Consider the following 23,559-nt stretch of genomic DNA (forward strand, 5'->3'; position numbering starts at 1 on the left):
GTGGGGACTCCTTGGGGGGCAGTGTTGAGCTAGAGGCTGGTCTTCAGCATTGCCCTTCCATCCCTCCCAAACAGGGGGTGAAGGTTAAGCTCCCCCATTCCTGGCCCCTGATTTCCTCCTGAGTTCTTGTCCAGGAGCATCTTGCTACCTCGTAGAACACAGGCTTCAGCTACCTCCCCTCTCCCCCATCAGTTCCTCAGGTAAGTCTGAACTCCATGCTGGAGTTCCTACTAGAATATGATGTATTCTGCAGTAATAAGAACCTGCCCTAATAAAAGTGTCTGAGCAAGTCGAACCTCCAGAAAGGGACTGCTGTCCTCTAGGGCAGGGGTGATTCTATTGCCTTGATGGCTCCGGGAGCCCCAGCTCTGCCCCTTACTCCCTCCATCCCTGCCCCCCACCTCCTCACTGCCTTTGATAAGGAGAAGTTCTCACCAGCTCTCCAGGGCAGGAACTGCTGTTACAAAACTCTTCCTCTTGAGATGGTAATGGGATGCAACTTTGGGCGGCCTACCCCAAGGGGCGGTGCATGGGCTCTGGTCAGATTGACAGGGTTGCCCAACCTCTGCAGAGGCTTTGGCAGAGGCTTTGGCAGTCTGCGTGAGGCAGAGGGGACAGAGATAGCATGCATGCCTCTTGGGGACCACAAAGTCTGCCCTGGAGCCCAGCTAGGGCAGCTAATCGCCTTGTCATACAGTGGGGCCCACACTTCTTCTGGAACAGCGTTGTCAAAAGCACCACAACTGGGTGACCACTGAATGATCATAATTCATGTAAGACTTCTTGGGCAGTCAGGGGATATGATCTTGTACCATGGAGCTAAACGAGTCCTCATCAACTGTCTTTAATATTAAAGTCTAGCTGAGTAAGCACTGCATAGAGAGTTGCCTAGATCAGCCCCTTCTTCTGGGTGCTCACAACTTGGGACCCATCAAGTCAGCATAGTGGTTGGAAGGGAAGGGCAGAGAGGCTCAAGCCTCCCCTCCTGCCCCCCAAACCAGACACCCTGGGGAGTAACTGGGACTCCCACACTCTCTTGGTGGGAAGGTACAACGTACAATCTCTTTGGGAAATAACTCAGCCATTTCTTTTTTTCTTTTTTGTGGTACGCGGGCCTCTCACTGTTGTGGCCTCTCCCGCTGCGGAGCACAGCCTCCGGAAGCGCAGGCTCAGAGGCCATGGCTCACGGGCCCAGCCGCTCCGCGGCATGTGGGATCTTCCCGGACCGGGGCACGAACCCGTGTCCCCTGCATCGGCAGGCGGACTCCCAACCGCTGCGCCATCAGGGAAGCCCTCAGCCATTTCTTAAAAGTTAAACATACACCTACCATACCACCTCGCCATTTCATTTCCTAGGCATTTACCCAAGAGGAATAAAGGTATATGTCTATACAAAGATTTGTACACAGGTGAAGATGGGAAACTTATTTGTAATAGCCTGGAATTAGAAACAACCCAAGTATCAACAACAGGTGAATGTGTAAATAAATTGGGATATATCCATGCAGTGGAATACTACTCAACAGTAAAAAGGAACTTGATATATGCTACAACACGGATGATAAAATAATTATGCCAAGTGAAAGAGGGCAGATAATAAGGAGTATATACTGTATGATTCCATTTATACAAAATTCTAGAAAATGCAAACTAGTCTCTAATGACAGAAAGCAAGTAAGTTGTTGCCAGGGGATGGGGAGAGGTGGGGGGAGGGAGAGATGACAAAGGGCACAAGGAAACGGGGCTGATGGGTGTCTATTATTTTGAATATGGTGATGGCTTCAGGGTGTATATTAAAGGCAAAACTCATCAGACTGTACTCATCAGGTTTATGTGAAGTGTATTATACATTAATAGTACCTAAAGAAAGCTGTTTAGAATGAAAGCAGACCTCCGAAGGAGACTGCAGACAGGAAGCTCCCGTGTATCATGAAGGATGGGCTGGCTGAGAAGGGAGTGCAGAGGAGAAATGTCAGGGCCACCGGGCCTTATTCTTGGACAAGGACTTTGAGCCTGCAGGGACTTTAGAGAGGGTGGTGCCCACTCCCTCATGTTATGGAAAAAGTCTGACAGCTTTGCCAAAGTCACCCAGTGGGAGATGCAGGGTTAGAACCTCTTTCCTGACTGCCAGCCTGGCTCCTTCCATCCTCCACACCACGGTCTGTCCACTCAAGTGCTGTCCACGTTAGATGGCCAACTTCTAGAAAGCAGGACTGGTCAGACAAGAGGGCTGGGAAGGGCCGAGGGGACGGCCGATGAGGTGGGGTGGGTGGGTCTCAGTCAGAGGACCTGGGCTTCTCTCCTCTGGAAGCAGGGTGGGCAGTGGCACTCCTTCTTCTTAAAATCCACAGAGCAGGCATGGCAAACCAGGCCTCCGCAGAGCCTGGGAAGCAGAAGCGGAAGAGTGGGTATGTGTGGGTGCATATGGGGGAGGGGGTCATGGGGTTCGAGCATCTTTGTGTCCACCTGTGTGTTTCCCATCTCCCAGCAGAATAGCCCTGGGTCTGTTTCAGGAGGCCTTCCCTTTCCTAAAAGGGGTCCCAATGCCCCACCCCTCCAGGGTCCTCTAACTCCAAATGGCAGGTTCTCCTGACAGCCCACTGTCCTCTCTCTTGCTGTTTGTCCTGCCACTGTGTTTCCAGGGCAGGTACAGATTCCTCTGTACAGGAAATCTCTTCCCAGATGAGATTAGCTGATCGATTAATCAGTCTATTTGTGGAAGGGTTACCCAGTCCCATTTTCCAGATGCCATTCCTTGTCTGCCCCCTTTCCACTGTTCTTGTTCATGTCTCTGCAGTGTCGGGTAAAATGAGTAGCCAGCTTTAAGTGGCCTTTCATAAAGGCCTATTTCCTGCGTCCCTCCCTTCCCTGGAGTGGGCAGCGGGCTGTGGGCTGGTGGAAACTGGGTTGTCCCAGAGGAAGGATTCTGTACCCCCCCACCCATTACCTGCACAGGTACCGCCGAGACAGCCGACCAAAGATCTTGTTACAGACAACACAGCATCCAGGGGCCAAGGAAGAGAGATGCTGGACCTTCTGCCACAGGTTATCCTTCTCTCTGATGGGTGGGTGGAGGTGAACACACACACACACACACACACACACACACACACACACACAAGACAGAAATATGGAAATGCGCAGATGGAGAGATGGAGAGGGACAGAAAGAGATACACAGAAACAAAGAAGAGAGAGACAGAGAGGGAGTCACACAGAGATATACACATAAAGAGACCGAAAGAGATGAGAGACAGTGGAGCAGAAAGAGACACAGAAATGGAGAGGGAGACAAAGAGGGACGGAGAGACAGGCACTCAGAGAGAAAAAAAGGAAGTCAGGGAGTTGGAGGAGACAGAGACACACAGAGAAGCAGACAGGGAGATCAATGTAGAGGGAGAGAGAAAGACACAGGGGAAAAGATGCAGAGACAGACAGGGACAGAGACACAGACAGAGAGGGAGACAAATATGGAGAAAGATGGAGACACCAAGAAAGAGACATAGTGATGGAGAAAGACATGTAACATATGTGGTTACATATATTTATGCTCCTGCAAAACTATCCTGTTGTTTTAAAGAATGTTTAAGAATATGGGTTGTTCAACATTTTTATCAAAATGACATACACACGTACGATTTAAAAATCGAAGAGTATGGAAGGACTTATATCAAAAGGCAATAGATATACCTCCTTCCCATACTCAGTAGCAAACCACTTCCTACATGCTTTAGCTTTTTCTCCTTGATATTATTTCCATATTTAAGTAATATGCTCATATTCCTCCTCCGTGATTTATCAAGAAAGAACATCTTCCATAGAGCTCCTTGACATCACAAGGAGCACACCCTTAATTAACTTCCTAAGAAGGGCAGTGTGCGAGGTGAATTTTATGTGACCTGTCTATCTGAAAAAATGTCTTTCCTCTGTCACCTCCCCACTTGCTTCCTAGTTTGGCTGGATATAGAATTCTAGGGCAAAAGCCGGCTTTTCTCAGAACTTGAAAGCATTACACCATCAAGTCTTAACATTTGAGGATATGGGTTATTTATTACCATCCTCACTAACTCCTCCTCCTTCCTCCCAGTGCAGTTATATCCCCATTTTTGGTTCCTCTATTGGTTACTGTTGGAATTTTACAGAATATACTCACACATTTATTTCTCACTCATTCATTGACTATAGATAGCATCATACGACTGCCGTTCTGTACTACGATGGTGCCAGCATCCCTGCTCTTCAGCTTCCTCCTTCTCAACCTCCTAACTTATTTATTCCTGCAACATCCAATGTGGTACCCACTAGCCACACGTGACTGTTTAGATGTATATTTAACTTTTTATTTTATTAATTTTTAAATTTAATGATTCTTTAAATTCTACAGTACTTTACAATTTTCAAAAGTTTCACACACATGATTTCATGTAATCCCATAATAACCCCCTTTAAAAAAAATCCCCTACCCCTATGTTGTCCCTTCCCCCTTTCCTTTCCTCACTGGTAACCACTAGTTTGTTCTCTGTATCTGTTAGTCTGCTTCTTTTTGTTTAATTCACTAGTTTGTTGTATTTTTTAGATTCCACATATAAGTGATATCAGGTGTATATTTAACTTAATTAAAGTTAAATAAAGTTAAAACTTCAGTTGCACCAGCCATTGAGGTACTCGATCGCTACGTGGGACTAGTAGCTACCATATTGGACAGGGCAAAATCAGGACATCTCCATCTTCACAGAAATTCCTGTTGGATTCTGTTCTATACTTAATATTGTTTAGGTGGTAACATTTAGGTTTGTTCTATAATTATGATTGTTTTCTGTGCTTTGTCTTTAGGTTGATTCCAATACTGAAAAAAATCAATGAATAGTATTTACATTATCAGACAATATGTAAGCATATTGCATCAACTGAAGCTAAGATGTAACATTTCCCTTCTTGGAAATTTTCTGTTTTTCTAGGACTTTCTAATTGCCTTTCTTTGCTCTTTGCATGACTTGCCTTTAACATAGCCTAATCCCCCACGCCCCTAATTCTTCATCATATCAGATATTCTTCTAATGCTCTTCTCCCCTGAGACCTCCCTCCTGGGCCCTCAATACTTCTGCTATAACCTGAACTGACTGCTTCCTGGGCTTGCTGCCCCCTTGTCATCTTGGGAATTCCCTTTTCTTCTCTCATGGGCTAGAGCTACTATTCCCTGAATTCTGCCTCTTCTCCATTCTTGGATTATTCCCTTGTTTTCTTGGAGCACATTCTTAATTAACTTCCTAAGAAAGGCTGTGTGGGAGGTGAATTTTATGTGACCTGTCTATCTGAAAAAATGTCTTTCCTCTATCACCTCCCCACTTACTCCCTAGTTTGGCTAGATACAGAATTCTAGGGCAAAAGCTAGTTTTTCTCAGAACTTGAAAGGATTACACCATTGAGTCTTAACATTTGTTGGGTTCTACTCCTTTTATAAGTGGACCTGTCTTTTAGGATATTCTCCTTATCTTTGTTTTACTGAAATTTCACAATGATGTATCTAGATGTAGTTTACCACCCACCCCTCTCCTTTATTGTGCTGGTCACTCAGTGAAATCTTTAAATCTGAAGATCTATGTCCATCAGAGTTGGGAAAGTGTCTCATATTTCTATCTGATAATCACCTCCTTTTTATTCTTTTCTTTTTTGGAATTCCTGTCAGTTGGAGAAGATATTAGAACTCTTAGATTGATTCTCTATGTCTCTATTTCTCTCACGTCTTCATTTATCTGTGCTTTTATTCTACTTTCTGAGAAACTGTGTCATCTTTATCTTCTAATCCTAATGAATTAAAAATAATTTCAGTGATCATATTTTTGTCAAGAATGCTTCTCATCTTTTGATGGTCGCTTTTCACAGCATTATGGAAGATGGATCATTTTTGTTTGTTTGTTTATCTTTGTCACTCCCCTTTATTTTCTAGCCTCTCTTCAAATGTCTGGGGATCCTTGGTTGTCATTTCATGTTTAAGAAAGAGGCGATCGGGGGCTTCCCTGGTGGCACAGTGGTTGAGAGTCCTCCTACCGATGCAGGGGACACAGGTTCGTGCCCCGGTCCGGGAAGATCCCACAGGACGCGGAGCGGCTGGGTCCGTGAGCCATGGCCGCTGAACCTGCGCGTCTGGAGCCTGTGCTCCGCAACGGGAGAGGCCACAATGGTGAGAGGCTCGCATACCGCGAAAGGAAAAAAAAAAAAAAAAAAAAAAAAAAAAAGAAAGAGGCAATAAAAGCTGCTAGAGCTCCAGGGAGTAGAAGGGGATGATTGGAGGGATTGGGTAGCGAGCTACCTGCCACTCCAGACTCTCAAATGCCAGAACGCTCTGCTCTTTTATTTGGGGCTTTCTTTAGAGAAAGACCTTTTAGTTATTTGCCTGGGTGATAGGCCCCTCACTGTTAGATGTTCTGCAGTGGAGGAGGCAGGCAGAAAGCACGGGTTGTACACTGCTCTTTCTAATGACTTTATCAGTTAATTTTCCTGATTTCTGCCCCTCATCTCACTTCTGCCATCTGTGTTCTTGGTGTCTCTGGGCCCTGAAGTTCTAACTTGGGCTAAATCCAGTATCCACTTTTCCATCTGTTTTCTGGCTTCTGGAAATTAGCTGAAATCTCTCATTTGTGGTTGGCTCCTTCACCTTTCTCTCTGTTTATGTTTTACTCTTTTACAATCATTTTAGTGAGATCTCAGGATGGAGACTGGATAACGTGTGGTCAGTCTACCATCTTGACACAGAAGTCAACCTTCATGCTCCATCTTTTTTTTTTTTTGCTTAAGGCCATATCTTCCACAACGCTTCTGGGAGGAACATTGTGTTATGTGGTTTGGGGCCTTGTGATGAATTTCTTTAGCACTAGGAAAAACATTTGTCCCTCCGGATGAACTGGTATTGCTCCTTTGAATGGACAGTGAAACTTTCTGTGTTTCCCTTTTCCATCCTGCTATCAAGATGTTCAGAGCTAAGTTCTAACCCTAAAACTTCAGGAGTATATATTTTTCATCTTTCATTAAATCTTCTGTTTTTCTTTAACTATATATGTGTGTGTGTGTGTGTGTTTGTGTGTGTGTGTGTGTGTGTCTGTATGTGTGTATGCGTGCACATATACACAATATATATGTCTTATTGTTAGCTACCTTAAATTCTTTTGTGAGATATATAGCTAATTTTTTATTAGCTTCCTCCCGGTTGACAGCTCCTTAAATTTAAATTAAATTTAAATTTAAACTAAATTCCTTAAATTCTTTCTTCTTTCCAGGCTGATCTCTCCCTTTTCTCATCTTTAATCACTTGGATTTTGTGCAAGAGGATTTAGTCCTAGATGATCCCTCAGTAACCTTCCGATTCTAATGGAACCTGAGTTCAATGGTCTCCTACTTCCTGAAGGAGGTGAATTATCTCCTCACTAGACTGAAGGGTAGAAAGCAGGTTTTACACATTTTATCCGTCCTGCAGTGAGCTTAGTGGTTTAGGATTAATCCTGGTGAGCTCATCCTCTGGAACCCAGGACAGCTGACCCAAGATGGGCCACAGGCCCAGTCGTCTGAGGAAGTCCAGTAGGCAGGCAGGTGTAGGACATGCGATTACTTCTCGGTTAACCTATGGGCTCCTTTCCCTTCTCCTAACCTTGGTTGGTGTGTGTGTATGTGGGGGTTGGAGGGTAGCTTGCCTTAGAGGCAGAGGACTCTATGCAACTTATATGCTGTGTGTCCTTGGTGGCCAAGCCAGCCTCTCTGGCCCTCGGTTTTCTCATCTATAACATGGGAATAGGGACTTCCCTGGTGGTGCAGTGGTTAAGAATCCGCCTGCCAATGCAGGGAACACGGGTTCGAGCCCTGGTCCAGGAAGATCCCACACGCCGCAGAGCAACTAAGCCCGTGCGTCACAACTGTTGAAGCCCGCGTGCCACAACTACTGAAGCCCGAGTGCCTAGAGCTCGTGCTCTGCAACAAGAGAAGCCACCTGAATGAGAAGCCTGTGCACCACGACGAAGGGTAGCCCCCGCTCGCCGCAAATAGAGGAAGCCCGCACTCAGCAACGAAGACCCAATGCAGCCAAAAATAAATAAATAAATAAAAGAAAAGAAACGACATGAAGGAAACTTAAATGCATATTCCTAAGTGAAAGAAGCCAATGTGATGCTGCGGAGCAACTAAGCCCGTGCGCCACAACCACTGAGCCTGCGCTCTGGAGCCCGCGAACCACAACTATTGAGCCCACGTGCTGCAACTATTGAAGCCTGTGTGCCTAGGGCCCGTGCTCTACAACAAGAGAAGCCACAGCAATGAGAAGCCCGCGCACTGCAACGAAGAGTAGCCCCTGCTCGTCACAAGTAAAGAAAGCCCGTGTGCAGCAACGAAGACCCAATGCAGCCAAAAATAAATAAATAAATAAAAGAAAAGAAACGACATGAAGGAAACTTAAATGCATATTCCTAAGTGAAAGAAGCCAATGTGATGCTGCAGAGCAACTAAGCCCGTGCGCCACAACCACTGAGCCTGCGCTCTGGAGCCCGCGAACCACAACTATTGAGCCCACGTGCTGCAACTATTGAAGCCTGTGTGCCTAGGGCCCGTGCTCTACAACAAGAGAAGCCACAGCAATGAGAAGCCCGCGCACTGCAACGAAGAGTAGCCCCTGCTCGTCACAAGTAAAGAAAGCCCGTGTGCAGCAACGAAGACCCAATGCAGCCAAAAATAAATAAATTTATAAAAAAAAAAACAACAAAGAAGGGAATAACAGCAGGGGATGGCTGAAAGCAGAAAATGAGTTAGTACATACAAAAGGTCCAGAGCTGCTGTACCACGCCTCCCGTCCCCAGTGTCCCACCCTTACTGAATCAGCTCCAGCACCCGCCTCTTCATGGCCCGGACCAGGTCCCGCTGCCCGCCAAGCTCCTCCTCATACATGGCACCCTTCCTTTCAGCCTCCTGTTGCTTGTGCTCCAGCTCCGCCTGCAGCCGGGCCCTCTCTTCCTGACACCTGGGCGCAGAAGGAAGACTGAGTTGTGAAGGGAAAAGCGCAGCATGTGTGTCTGAGCTGGGCTGGGCCTCTGCCTGACAGGGAGCCCCACCGGGGAAGCTGGTGATGCCCCCTGCAGCTGAAGTGAGCACACACACACGCATACCACACACCATACATTCACAACACAGCACACACACACCACACCCAGCACACATTCACAACCCATACAGGCACACACACCACACTAGACACCACACACGCACACCACACATACGACACAGCACACACACACTACACACACCACAACATATACCACATACCACACACATACCACACACACATCATAACACACATCACACACATGTACATAACACATACCCACCCACCCCCTCCACACACAAACCACAGTGAACCAGGCACTGTGTGGCCTGACACCTATAGATTGTCTCTTCATCAACTGTTCAGAGCAGTGAAAACAGGGCCTCGCCTTGCATGTTCCGTTAGAGGGCAAAGCCAACATTTTCATTTGTTTTCCTTCTTTTTCTTTTTTTTTTTTAAACATTTCCATTTTAAAATGTAATTTCTGGAAGGCATGTTCACAGTCCTGGCAGCTCTCTGGGGGGAAGTGGGTGTCTGGGAACCCAGGCCAGACGGGCTGTGCCTGCCGAAAACATTTGTGGTGTTTGGGGAAAAGGAGTAAGTGGTGTACGATTTGAAGTGACTTTTTGGCTTTAAAATATTTTGAAAAATTTCATTACATTGTCTTTTCAATTTAAAAAGTCATCGTAAACATATGGCTTTCTCAAATTTCCGTTTCAGTTTGGGCTTGGAAACTCTTCAGCTCTATTCTTGCCTCTTGCTTTTGTCTTTAGTGGCTTCCTAGAAGGTTCCAAGAAATGTAATGGACTGGAAATAAAAAGGTCCCAACCCCAGGTCCCAGGCTCTTACTCCGTGGCTCGGATGGGCGGGTGTTGCGACGGCGGTGCCCATCCTGTGATCTCTGGATGCTCTCTCTCTCTTTCTTGCGCTTGCGCGCGCGGGTGTATGTGTGTGTGTGTGTGTGTTTGTGTGTGTGTGTACCCGTGCCCCTGGCTGAGTGTGTTTGAGGGGAAGAGGCTTGACAAGGAATTGAGTTATAATTTAAAAAATTCAGCCATGTAGTATGCTGCAGGGAGGAAAGCTGAGTGGGCCATGAAATCAAACCGACACAGCTAGCCACCAAAATTCCCAAAAGGCCAGTTCCCGCAGCTTTAGGGAGAAGTGACTTTTAACGAACATTCTAGTCTTCAGCCTCTTCCTTTCTTAGTATTAGGATTTCATTTTCCTAAGCTAGTTTACTTGCCCAGTGATCCCAGGGTCTCTGGTGTGGCCAGGCCCTAATGTGGCCACTGAGGTTAGTGTGTTTCTTTGTGATAGACCAGTAAGATAATTGTGTGACAGTGACAAAGGAGGGGCCAAGATGCAGAGTTGAGGGGATGCTCAGGAGGTCTTCTTAGACAAGGTGACATTTAAGCAGATCTGAAAGACGAGGAGGTAGCCGTGTAAAGCCAGCCAAGGGCACATGCAAAGTTCTGCAAGTTGGCAAGAACATGGCTTGTTTGAGGAAATGAAAGAAGGGATAGTGACACTGTAGTTCCGTGAATGGCAGGGCTGGGGAGGCAGGAGGCAAGGTGGGAGGTAGGCAGGGTCCTTCAGGGGCCCCAGAAGGAGTGGAGTTTGATCACAGGGCAAAGGAAGCCACTGAAGCATTGTAAGTATTTAAAGTATTTATGGGGGTGACAGACACTCCTAGGGCAGGAGAGGACATGGAAGGAATTAAAGTCTACTGAGTACCTACTAGGTGCCCGGCACTGAGCTTAGTGCTTTATAGCCTTGTTTCATTGAATTTTCACAAATTTATGGGACAGGTGATATGATCATCATTTCACAGGAAAGAAAACAGAGCTTCAGAGAGAGAGTAACACTTGCCCAGGGTCACACAGCTTGATAAGTGAGGGGAGCAAAAATCTGAATGCAGGCCTGTCCAGCTCTAATCTCTTCTTGCCTCCCCACACCTGCGTCCACGCAGGGCCCTGATCACCAGTGGTTTGTGGCACCAGGGCTGAGTGGGTAGCAGGTAGGAGAGAGGGGTGGATACTTATGGTCCTGTGGCATGCCTCCAGGGAGCTCAATGCTGCCACCCAAGGTGGGGGGAAGATTTGATGTTTGCCTAATTCCCCATCTGAGGACCTTCCACTTGTACCTGTCCTAATCTCTTTTGCTTTGAGGTCTAACCCAGAGGGCAGAGGAAACCCATTTGCTTGGAAAGATGGTCTCACAGATCATGTGAGCTGGAAGAGGTCCAACCATCTCCTTTTGCAAATCAGGGACCTCAGGCCGAAGAGGGAAGGTCAGTGTCCTGGCGCCCCACAGCCAGACAGCTGGGGAGTGGGTAGCAGAAGCCCAAGTGTATTTTTATAGCCCCCCGCTGGTCTGCTCTGGGGCCTGCTGTGTCTCACCTTTGTGTCTTGCCTGGGGCTCTGCACCCCTGCGCACCTTAAGTCTATTCTCCACACCACAGCCAGAGCAGTCCTTCAGAAACCCAAGTCAGACTACGAGAGCCCTCTGCTTCTCCACCACGTGGGAGCCTCTGCTCCAGCCACAGGCCTGCTTGTCCCCAAGCTCATGTCTCCTGGGCCTTTGCATCTGCCGGTCCCCGCTGCACTCCTCTCGAGATACCTGCATGGTTCAGCTCTTCCTGTGGTTGGGATTTCTGTTCAAATGTCATCTCCTCAGACAGGGCTTCCCTGACTCCAATTCTAGATGATTCTCCTGTCCCTCTCTCTCTCTCTAGTCCCCACAGGGCCCATGACCACCTGACAGCGTATTTCCATTTGTTGATCTATTGTCTGTCTCCCTACATCTCCCTAGGTGTGTGAGTGCAGACACTGCCTGTTCTGTTCCCTTCTGTCCCCCCACGTGGCCATAGCAGAGGCACAGTAAATACTGTTCATTAACCGCCTGGGCCCCCGTGTCCTTCTCTTCGCTGGTGGTGAGATGCTGTCACCAGCTCGAAGCCCACGGCCACTTTCCCAGGGGTGAGGGGTTTGTCTAAGTTCCCTGGATCCCAGGAGGCAGGGGACGCGTTCTTGTCCAGGCCTCAGGGGCTTCTGTAACTTACCACCGCATTCCGATGAGTCTCTCGTGGGTCCCCCGGCCCAGCCTCTCTCCCCAGCTCCACACTCAGCCGCCCACCCAAGGATCCACTTAGAGTCTAACAGGGGTCTTGAACTTAGCAGGCTCCTAACCCAATGCCTGAGCCTTCCCTGCCGACCTGCTCTGCCACACAGGGACTCTAGTTCTCCAGCCGGTCAGGCCGAAGACTGGGAGTCATTCTTGACTTCCTTCTTTCTCTCACACCCCACAGCCATCCCTCGGGAAGCCCGACCTCACATTGGATCCAGGATCCAGCGGCTCCTTCACGCCTCCAGTGCATCCCAGCTCCCCTTCGTCATCAGTCTCCTCGCTTCCACCCCTGCTAGCCTACAGACCAGCTCCACGGAGCAGCAGGCCTGAGTCCTTGAAGCACATGTCAGCCCAGAATAGGCACATCCACACAGACAGAAAGCAGATTGGCAGTTGCCTAGGGCTGGAGGGCTGGGGAGAGATGGGCAGTGACTGCTAATGAGTACAGGGTTTCTCTTTGGGGTGATAAAAATATTCTAAAATTGATGGTGGTGATGGACGCACAACTTTGTGAATACACTAAAAACCACTGAATTGTTTTTTCAAAGCAGAGAAACATATTTTTAACATGCAGACAGTCACATCATGTCCCTCCTCTGCTCAGGACTCTCAGTGGTTCAAAGTCAAGTCAAAGCCAGGGTCCTTTTGATGACCTGCTAGGGTCTCCTGTTACCCACCTGACCTTTTCCTACAGCCCTCCCCTCCTTCACTCCACTGGGGCCACAGTGGCGTCCTTGATGCCATGCCCATTCCCACTGCAGAGCCTTTGCCCTTGCTGTTCCCCCTGCCTGGAACATTCCTTGACCACATAGCCAAAGGCTCAGACCTCAGCCCCCTCAGGTCTTGACTCAAATGTCACCTTTCCAGGGAGGCCCCCTTGGCCATGCCACCTCATCTAAAAGGTCACCCCTGACACTTCCCATTCCCCTTCCCTGCTTTATTTTTTCTTCTTAGAACTTATCCCAATCTGCATGCTATGCATTTTACTTGCTTGTATTTGTCATCTGCCTCCCCCACTGGCATGTAAGCTCCAAAAGGGCAGGCATTTTATCTGTTTTGTCTGTAAGAGTATTTTCAGCACATAGAACAGGTCTAGCTCCGAGTGTCTGTGGAATGACCGAATGATGGACGGGATGATGGGGGCAGGGCAGGGGTCTGTGAAACAAGGGCTCCCCCAGCCTCAGGGAGCAGCCTGGGGCTGGGCAGTCTCCCTGGAGCCTCCTGGCTTCTCCCTCCAGCCTGCTTTGATTCCCAGAGATGGCCTTGAGTGGGCAAGGCCCCTGCACTCACTTAGGGCCTGAATCATGGGATTCTTTGCTGACCAAACCACAGGACTCAGCTGAGAGTCTGGTGGGAGGAGTCCCCGGGGGCCTTTTGGGGTTGGTTCCTGGGCCCCCGGGCCTCTCGCAGCATATTAAGCAGCCAGTAGACAGCTCTGTGATTCAGTCTGAATCACAGCTATGCAGGCTCCCCTGGGGGTCAGGGCAGGTGTCAGTCAAGTGGGAGAGACCAGGCAGGCGGGCAGACTGAGGCACGTGGAGACCAAGGGAGAGACACACAGAGAGACTGAGTCAGACCAAGGAAGATCTTTGCATGGTGTCATAATTTCTTTAAAAATAAATTATGGCAAAGAAACTGAGACACTGAGAGACTGAGGGGGAACGCAGAGACAAAACATGCACTTTGGACCCTTGAGGTGAAGGTGATGGTGGGAGGATGAAGATGCCAGATGCTGCGAGAGGCTGAGGGGAGAGACAGGAGACTGACACACCGGCACTGGGGACACTGGCTGACGGGGCAGCTTTTAGGCCCACTGGTTCTGGAGACAGTTGTAGGGTCTGGATCTCAGCTCCTCTACTAACTAGCTGATGTGGGGTGAGTTAGGCGGGTCTTTGAGCCTTAGCCGCCTCATCTATAAAGTGGGGGTCCTTGGAGGACCGATCTCCTGAGATTGTTACCGGGAAGCACCTGGAACAGTGCCAGGGACATAGTAAGTGCTCAGTGATGATAGTTATGATTACTGTAACCAAGAGGGTGAAAGAGCGACCGTACAATAGGGAACAGGAAAATAAGAGGCAAAGAGGGAGACTGAGAGAGATAGTGGGGCAGGAGTGTGGTGGGAGAGGGAGGCTGTGTGGACGGAAAAGAGAGAGGGGAGCCCAGAAGAGGCAGCAGAAGGGCGCAAAGGTGAGTGTGGGAGGGAAGGGAGGGATGGGATGCATAGACCTCTCCTGGGGCTACTGAGGGAGGCCAGCGAGGGAGGGGGCTGGCAAAGGGGAGGGGAGGGGAGGGGGGCAGGAGCACCCTAAGGGTGGGAACAATTTCCTGTATGTACAGCATGCCAAAGCTCTGCCCGCACAGGGCCTGGTGCAACGCTTGCTGGCATGACCGTGAATGTGAGCCTCCTGCCCCCCTGGCCTCCTGGCTCCCATGCCCCGTGGCACTGGTGGTTGCCTAGGTTACCTGTTGAGCTGTTCCTGCAGTGCCTTCAGCTCCCCTTCCTGCTCCTTCAGCAGCTGTTCCTGGTGCTGGGCCTGCTCCTTGGTTTTCTGGAGCCCATGTCTGAGACTCTGAGGGCAGGGAGAGGGTAAAAGGAGGGGAAACGGAAGCTGAAGGAGGAGGACAGAGACCCCAGCCCGGGGCCTGACCTGACAAACACCCCCGTGAGACCCCAGGCCATGTGAAACAGCCCTTGGGTGGAGAGCAGGACTGGGGACAGCGCTGGGAGCTGTGGTGCTTGGCTCTGCCCCTGGGTGAGCCTGGAGCCACCATTTCTTCCTTCGCTAAAGGATGGAAGTTACAGACCTCAAGGATCTGGAAGACTCAGGCGAGGGAGGATGCCGAAGGAAGGCTTGAAAACAATTTGGGTGACCTTGAAGGGAAACATCTACAGGAGCAATTAGGTAGGGCCTGCAATAGCAGAGCCTAGATATTGGGAAGAAACCTGCCAATAATGAGGGCTATGGAACTTGAGAACAAGCAACTGCCCTGAAGAACTGTTGGGAAGGGATTACAAACTCAGATGCCTACAGGGGCTGGGCAGGATGAACAAAGTGGGCCTGGTGTGAGGCAATAGGGAGAGGTGGGTATTGTAGTAAACTGAAGAATGCGTGTTCTTCATGTGATGAACTGGAGAACTTCCAAAAGGCATCCTCAGATCATAATGATCCTGTGTGGCCCAATGCAAATTGGTCTGTGGGCTGGAATGGCCCTGGGCCATCCTTGAAGACACCCACCTGTGGGCTAGGTTAGAGATGGGGAGCAGAGACAGGTACAGAGCTCAACTGCTCTCACCTTGACCACATCCTGCAAGGCCATCTCTGCTTGTTCCTCTCTCCTGGTTGCACTGGTCACTCCTATTTGCTCTTGGGGCTTCTCTGTGGTGGAGCCTTCCTTTGTTTCCAGGCCCTGAAGGACCCAGAACTCCCTGGGGCTGCTGGGCACTTTCCCGCCCTGACGGCTCCCTGACATTGCATCCCTTATCATCTCTTTGGGGCTGGAGGCCAGCAGCCTATGGGTATGACTCCTCTCTGCTTCCCCTTCATAAGTCCCATCTATTGTTCTCTGGCCCTCTGCACTCAGCAAAACCCCCCTGCCCTCAGTATCTGTCCCTATCACCTCCTTCAGAGTCCCTTTGGCCCCCTTGCCCTGTCCCTGGATGCTAGGTGTTGAGTTCTCCAGGCACATCCCCGTCCTTGGAGCTCCTTTCTCCTGGTTTTGCTGAAGCTCCTCCCCCTCTAGTTCCCACATGCTCTGGGGAGGCCCAAGCCTCCTGGGATCTTCTTTCTTCTTTTCCAAAAAGAGGGGCTGATGCTTGTGTTGCTGGGACCTGGGGAGTCCAGCCAACCTGTCTTCCCTGGGTGCATCTCGCAGGGAACTGGCTTGCCTGGTATGTGGCTCCTCTGGGTGGCCTCCTGTGGGGTCTCCATATGTGGGTGAGATCTGCAGAGAAGCCGCAAACCCGTCATCCCTCTCAGCACCAATTCACCAACCTGGTGCCTGGGAGAGGCCACAGCCCTAATCCAGTGGGTTTGCTAGATATATGGATTTCTGGTCCTCCCACTGGAAATACTGATTCAGCAGATCTGGGGGAGGGCCCAGGAATCTGAATGTTGAAAAACACCCCAGGTGACCTGAGGCCCAGACTTTGATCTGAGCAGAGCGCTTCTCAACGCCCTTTCCTTCCTCACCTCTTGCTGGAATCCTTCTCCCTCCTTTACCTCCATCTTCTGCATCGATCTGATTTCCCCTTAGTTCTTCCCACCACTCTCCTCTGATCTTCCCCCCTGAACTTGACTTCTCTGTGTCTCCATTTTCTGGTCTGTAAAATGGGAATAATAATACTTCCTTATAGGGCTGTGGTGAAAGCTTAAATAGACCGACAGCCCCTAAAAGTCACCTCTGTCAAGAAGCCTCCTCTGTTCCCCCACGTTCCTGGGCGTGTCTGGTCACTACACTTAACTTGTGTTGCGGTGTGTTCCTTTAGGGTCTGTCTCCCCAGCAGACCTGGAACTCCTTTAGGTCAGAGACTGAGTCACAGTATCTGCACCTGGGGCCTGGAAGCTGGCGGGGGTGCAAAGCAAGCTTGTGGAAAGATGATAACCACAGGCTACCGCTTACTGGCCACGGAGCAGGAGCCTTGCTCTGTGCGGCACCTGGGCTGTCTCAGTGCGACCTCACGATCCCCCCGTGAGGCAGGACAAGTTATGCGCCCAAGGACCCTGGTTAGTAAGGCATGGAGCTGGGATATCAACCAGGCAATCTGGCTCTTCAATCGCTCCCTGAATTGAACTGGGATGTTTGCAAATTGTCCAGCAGAGGTTGTCTCCCTGGGCTGTTTCCTGGAAGCTTCTGGTCGCCCTCCCCAGCTTTCCTTCCTCCCAGGGGCCCCAGTGGCGCCTGCAGGTGCTGCCAGCGGTTCCCTGCTCTCCCTGACATCCTCACCACCTTACGAATATGAGCCTTGGCTTCTGTGGCTCCCTAGCCCCAGGTCCACATGTTGGCCTCTCCCTCTCTGTCCAGCTGGGTCAGGGCTCAGTTACTTCTCAACCTGGGGGTCCCAACAGAGATAGAGAAGAGGCAACTAGGCTGAAGGTTGGGAAGAGGCACCTCCTTAGGGGAATCTTTGATCTTTCTGGGTCTTCTTCCCGGGGTCCAGTTGGAATTGGAGCAGCGGGACCTGAAAGTGAAAGAAGCGGGGGGACCCTGGACCTCTCTCCAGCAGTGGTCTTGGTCCTCAGATGCAGGATACCCCATCTTTCCAACCACCCATTCATCCCACCACCCATCCCACTTTCCTGCCCTTCCACCCTCATGCATGCATCCTTCTCTCCATCCACCCACGCATCCTACCCTCCATCCATCCTTCCATTCCATTTCAACATCTCAACATCCATTCATCCTTCTAACTATCTACCCCAACCACCCAACAACTCTTTAATGAGTGTGTTCTCTGTGCAGCACCATGGGACATCCTAAGATGGCACTGGGAAAACAGAAGGCTAGGGAGGTGGAGAATCGGGAGTCAGGGAGTAAGAAGAGAGGGAGGAAAAGATGGGGCTGGGGGTTGAGGGCTTGGGGTTAGTTTTGGGGGGTGGTAGTAATGGGAGCAGGCATTGAAAAGAAGCTTCCCTCCACGCTGCCCCCACTCACTCTGAGAACATGGGCCAGGCTCCATCCAAGTCTGGCCGTTGCAGGTCCAAGTCGAAGGTCACCTCGTTGAGAGCATAGAGGGAGTCCAGGATGTCTTCCTGGAGTTCAGGGCACAGCAGAGGGCTCCGGGGGCCATACCACTCCCTGTGTTAAGAGGGAGCAGCACCCTTGGCCTTTGGCTCTGGTGCTATTGCCACCCCCAACCTCAGAGAATCTACCTCCACTGCACACCACAGTGGGATGGTTCCCCAGACAGGGTGGTCCTTGGGGACCAGGAGGCCGAGCATCATGGTGCTACCAGGACTGGGGCTCTAACCTTCCCTTAGCCCTTTCTTCCTTGGCTTTCCCTTTATGACCCTTATTTTAGTCATCTTTTTTTTTTTTTTTTTTTTTTGTGGTACGCAGGCCTCTCACTGCTGTGGCCTCTCCCGTTGCGGAGCACAGGCTCCGGATGCGCAGGCTCAGTGGCCATGGCTCACGGGCCCAGCCGCTCTGTGGCATGTGGGATCCTCCTGGACCTGGGTACGAACCCGTGTCCCCTGCATCGGCAGGCGGACTCTCAACCACTGCGCCACCAGGGAAGCCCTATTTTAGTCATCTTTGATATCAAACCACCCTTCTAGGGGTAAAGAGGAATCTTCCCGAAGGAGGGCCACGGGCTCGGATGGTATCAGTAGCCCCACCTGGTTAGCTCTGGGTTCAGGAGGCAGAGCTGCAGGGACTCGGCCAGCTGTCCACGGGCGAGACAGAAGCGGATGAAGGCTCGGCCTTTTCCCAGCGGGGTCTTCAACTGCACAGCACACAGGGGACAAGTGGGGGGATGGTGGTATTAGGACAGAGGGAACGCAGCCAGCACAGAGGGAGAAAAGCTAGAATGAGTGGTGCATGAGAAAGGGTGTCCTGGGACTTGAGGCTGTGGGAGGAAAGGGGGTGACCGGAGGGGTGTGAGGGCAGGGCTAACGACAGGTGAGGACCATGTGAGGGGGGCTATGGTCAGTGGAGCTGGGATGGGTGAGAAAGGAGCCTCGGGCAGGCCGGTGTCCCCTCCAGCCACCGAGCCATCCTCGTCAAGGACCTGGGGGCAGGACCCCATCATATCGAGGCCAGCTCCCCTACCACCTGGCCCTGGATACCTTGTCCTGTGAGTGGACAAAGTGGACTGGCTCCATGTCGCCCCGCTGCCGCCACAGGGCTGTGCAGAGGAAGTCCCAGTAATCCTTCCGAGGCCTCAGGAAGCTCTTCTGCTCTTTCTGGTCAAACTGGGAGCAAGATGAGGGAAAGGAAAGTGTGGAAATGTTCCCTCCCAGAACAGTCTGCGTTCCAGCACGCTGAGCAGTATAGCGGAAAGGGCTCATGCAGACAGGCCCACTTCAGGTCCTGGTCTGCCCCTGCTGGCTGTGTAACCGGGAGCAAGCTGCTTGACCTCTCTGAGCTTTCAGTGTTCTCATTCATTCATTCATTCCAGAAATACTTATTGAGCACTTACTATGTGCTGGGCCCTGTTTTAAGCCCTGGGGATACAACAATGAACAAACGGAATAAGCAAAACATATAGTATGTTAGATTGCGCTGACTGATAAGGAGAAAAATAAAGCGGGAAAGGGAGTGGAAAGCGCACGGTGTGTGCATGCACGTGTGAGATGTGTGTGCGGTGTGTGAGTGTGCGGTGTGTATGTGTGGTGTGTGTGTTAAAAAATGTAGATTAAGGTGTCTAGAGAAAGCCTCACTGAGGAGGCTCTGTTCAAGTCCAGATCTGAAGGAAACGAGAAAGGGTTCCATCCAAATTTCTGGGTGAAGAGCTTTCCAGGCAGAGGGAATAGCAAGTGCAAAGGCCCTGAGGTAGGTGCTTTTCTGCTTTAGGAAGATCAAGGAGGCCAGTGTGACTGTAGTGCAGCACATGAGGGGCAGACTGGCAGGAGACCACACAGGCACACAACATATACCACACACACACACACACACCCCCCTCACACACATGCACACTCACACCACACATGTACATGCACATTGTCAGAGAAGTAGGAAGAGTATGTGTGTGTGTGGGGGGGGATGGGCTGGTCATCAAGCACCTCAGTGGGTTAGAAGGAAAATTAAACAAGATGGGCATGTAAAGGGCTTAGCTGGGCACATAATACGTGCTCAATAAAAGCTAGTGATAGTGATGACTGGGGCTCTAACCAGAAGCGAGGAAGGCCAGCCCGAGGACACCTGTGCCTCTGAAACTTTTGTCTTTAGACAGCCCCACCTGACCCAGCCCCCCCAACCCTGCCCCAGCCTTGTCCCACCTCACGTCCCAGGCTACAGTGACAGCCTCCAAGGGTGAGGTTAGATGTCAGGAAGGGTTTGCCGATTGACAGAGATGAGGTAGTGCGTGGTAATGAAGAGAGGCAGTGGCTCTTCCCTCAGGATCTGGGAAAGCCCATTCGGTTATTGGTTATTGGGACCTGGAGAGATGGGAGAGTGGGGGGGAGGGGAGGGCCCTACCTGCAGCACTTGCTCCAGGCAGCCACAGAGTCTGTGCAGTTCAGCACTGGTGTCTGTCACCGGCTGCTGCCCACCCCCATAGTCCTGGAGGATGGCAGAGATGACAGCTGTGGGGAGGATGGTGGACATCAGACCTCAGACGGTGAGGGCTCTGAAGGAAAGGCTCTCAAGACCCCTCACCTCTCCCCCAATTCGGCCCCAGAAACTCTCTCAGCACACACTCACCCTTCAGGTCACTGGTCATCTTGAAGACAGCCCCTTCTTCTGCCATGAGCATTTGAAAAGGACGTGATTCCTTGTGGGTCTAGAGGCCAAGAACGAGCTTCTGGCTTCAGCTGCCCAGCTCTCTCCTTATACAAAGGAGGAATCACAGCCAAGAGAACAATGTGACGTCTCTAGGGTCACACAGCGAGTTCACTGGTAGGAGAAGACCCAGCTCTTTCTTGTAAGGCAGGGCGGGAGGATGATGGTGTGGTCCCCACCTATGGAGCCATTCCTGGGTGCCAGGCCCTGTGTCCTGTGCCTGACATCCTTGTATTATTCAGTCCCCATAATAACCCTGGGAGGTTATTGACTCCATTTTATAACAAGAAAGGGGGGCTTAGAGAGGGTAAGTGTTTTTTCCAATGTCACAAAGTTCTAAGTGGTGAAGCTAGAATTGGAACTCAGGTCCCTGTGCCTGCAGGGCTCATGCTCTCAACCCCGACTGGCTGTGAGCAACCCTGCTAGTGCTCATGTGTGTAAGCCATGTGGACGCTGGGCTGAGGGGCTGTCACTCCCTCCCCCACAAGGGCAGTCATCAGCCCTGGGACACACATTCATCCTTTCCTGGGCCCCAGCTGCATGGAAAATGCGTGTTTCCTGAGGAAAAGGAGGCAGAAGCAAGGCAAAGCCCCAGAGTCGGGCCTGAGCCAGAATGCTGGGGGTGTGTAGGGAACCGGGTTTTAATCCCACTGCTCTCTGCCCAGTGAATCTCAGCCTGTTCCCCCCACAGCGGGTCCCAGGGCTCAGAGAGGAATACTGTGGCCCCAGAGGGCCCGTGGGCTTGTTCTGAGAGCCGGAAGTAAAGACAGGCATGGAGTGGGAGACCCAGGTGTCCTGCCTCCCATGCTGTGGTGGCTGGAATTTGGAAGTGAGTGGGAGTGAAGGAGCGCTAGGACACAGAGGAGGGGAAGGGAGAAGGAAAGGAAGGTAAACGAGGGAGGGTGGGTGGGGAATGGCATTCAGGGAGCACAGTGCTGGGAGTCAAGAGACCTGGTTCTCCATCCTGGCCCTGCTGCTGGCTCACTGTGTGACCTGGGGCACATCCTTCGCCTTTCTCGGGCCTGGATTTCCCCATCTGTAGACCAAGGGGTTGGACTGAGGGTCTCTGCCGCTCCTTTTAGCTCAGATGATCTATGAACTCCACAGACACCTAGATGGACCTCCTCGCCTTCTTCACCTCTACCCAGGATTCCTCTGCCCTTGCTCCTGGCCGCCCCCAGACCCAGGGGTCTCCTTGCTACTCACCTGGGAAGGCCTGGCTGGTTGGGGCATGGAAAGCAGAGCACTACTCTGCACAGCCTTTTCCAGAGTTTGCTGCCTGGGAAGTGACTCACGCCCAGCCCAGCAGGCTGGAGGAGGGGGAAATCTTGCTCAGAGCAGAAGTGGAACACTGTGGGGCAGAAGTGGCAGAGGCAGGCTGGAGGGCACCGGGGCAGAATGGTGAGACGGGGGATGGTTCCTCTTAGGCAGACCTGGGGTGGGTTCGCTTGTTGGCCAAACACAGACTGGGACCCAGACTCACCGAGGAGGTAGTGGCAATTGTGGCTCTGCGAGTTCTCTCCCCTTCTCATCGCGGTCACTTGCTCTTGTCTTTCTTCCTTATCGCCACCAGGTGGCACAAAGAGGCTATGAGGCTGCCCCACCTTTACTGTCACTTGGTTGGAGTGCGGTGCAGGTGTGGAGGGGAGGACAAGGGTCCCACCTCATGTCTCCCTCCTCCGCCCCATCTCTTCTGAGGGGTCCCGGTGAGTGCTGATCACCAGTGCCATCCCCCCAGTTCTGGGGCTCACCGCTGAAAGTGAAAGCACTGGTGAGATGCTCTGTCCGGGAAGGGGCCCGGTGGCTTGCCCAGGCGGACTGTGGCCCTCCCACCCTGGCTGTGCTTTGTCTCCTTGAGGCTGGGGTCTTTCCACTGTTGGTTCCCAGGGGCTAGTATTAGGGGCAGAGAACAGAGGAGCAGGCATCTGCGAGGACTACCCGTTTCACAACCCCCCAGGAACCGCATGTAAACACTGGAGCACGCGGTACCCAAGCCTGGCTCTGTCCTACCGCGGGGACTGCCTGCCCGTCTGTCTCTCCTTCTCTGGGACTTGGTCTCCCGCGTGCAGAGGCTGCGTCCCCCCTCTCTGTGCCCCGTGTCCCCGTCTCTCCCTCATTATCTCTCCTTATCTGCTTCCTGCCTCTCCCGTCGCGTCCGCTGGCGCGCTCTCTCTCTCTCTCTGCCGGTCCGCCGCCTCGGTCGGTCCCGAGACCCCGCGCCGCCCCTCCCCGCGCCACCGCGCCCCTCCTCACTGGCTGCGTCCGGGCGTCCGCGCCCGTGTCACCGCCCCTTGGCGGGCGCCGTGCTCCCCCGCTTCCTGGAGCTGCGGGCCAAGGAGGCTCCGGGAGGGGACGGGCTGGGGGTGTCGCCGTCCCCCCCCCGACGTCGCAGGCTCCCTAGGCCGAGCGGACGCCAGGGCGAGGGGCTGGCTGGCGCCCCGGCCGGATGGGTTGCACCGTGAGCTTGGTGTGCTGCGAGGCGCTGGAGCCCGGGCCTCCCTGCAGCCCCCAGCCCCCGCGGAGCCCCCCGGCCCCCGCGCCGCCCAAGTGCCGGGAGCCCCGGGGCTCGGGCCGCGCAGAGAGCAGGCGGCTACTGCTTCAGGTAGGGCGCCGCGCGGGGTGGGTGGCGGGCAGAGCCCGGCTCACCTGAGAGGTGAAGAGCCCCGCTGGGAAAGCACCGGACAGCGGTCGGGGGGCTCTGGAGCCAAGACCAGGTGAAGGGGCAGCGAGTTAGGCCGAGGTCTCACCTGGCTGTCTTGTGCCCTTGGGAGAAGGGTGATGTAGGACCTGACTCTTAAAAGCACAAATAGTTCAGGTGAGGTTTTAGGAGCCACCCAAGAGAGGCAGGGCTGGGCTTGCTGGGAAAGGCACTGAAAAGAGTGAATTTCCCCCGACCTGGTCCAGGAGTTGACTGTG

General features: G+C 51.9%; 1 protein-coding gene across 4 annotated transcripts; it reads right to left on the minus strand.

Moving 5' to 3' along the window:
• Positions 1-1,442: 1,442 nt before the first annotated feature.
• RUFY4 (RUN and FYVE domain containing 4) lies at positions 1,443-23,131 on the minus strand. 4 transcript variants are annotated; one of them, XM_067740645.1, is made up of 14 exons: positions 22,897-23,131; positions 22,127-22,396; positions 21,850-21,994; positions 20,566-20,690; positions 20,341-20,447; positions 18,990-19,115; positions 18,540-18,646; positions 17,857-18,000; positions 17,314-17,383; positions 15,499-16,146; positions 14,668-14,774; positions 8,851-8,997; positions 2,948-3,058; positions 1,443-2,383 (listed from the first exon to the last, which is right to left on the minus strand). In XM_067740645.1, exons 4-14 carry the CDS (start codon positions 20,615-20,617, stop codon positions 2,281-2,283), a joined length of 1,722 nt encoding a protein of 573 aa, XP_067596746.1. In that variant the 5' UTR covers positions 20,618-20,690; positions 21,850-21,994; positions 22,127-22,396; positions 22,897-23,131; the 3' UTR covers positions 1,443-2,280. The 4 variants fall into 4 exon arrangements, with proteins under 4 accessions (XP_067596746.1, XP_067596745.1, XP_067596747.1 ...); XM_067740644.1 differs by lacking the exon at positions 22,897-23,131 and having other exon boundaries at positions 22,127-22,846; XM_067740646.1 differs by lacking the exons at positions 21,850-21,994; positions 22,897-23,131 and having other exon boundaries at positions 22,127-22,846.
• Between the last annotated feature and the right edge of the window lie 428 nt (positions 23,132-23,559).

Source organism: Pseudorca crassidens, chromosome 6 (assembly GCF_039906515.1).
Source record: "Pseudorca crassidens isolate mPseCra1 chromosome 6, mPseCra1.hap1, whole genome shotgun sequence".
NCBI classification, from domain to species: domain Eukaryota; kingdom Metazoa; phylum Chordata; class Mammalia; order Artiodactyla; family Delphinidae; genus Pseudorca; species Pseudorca crassidens.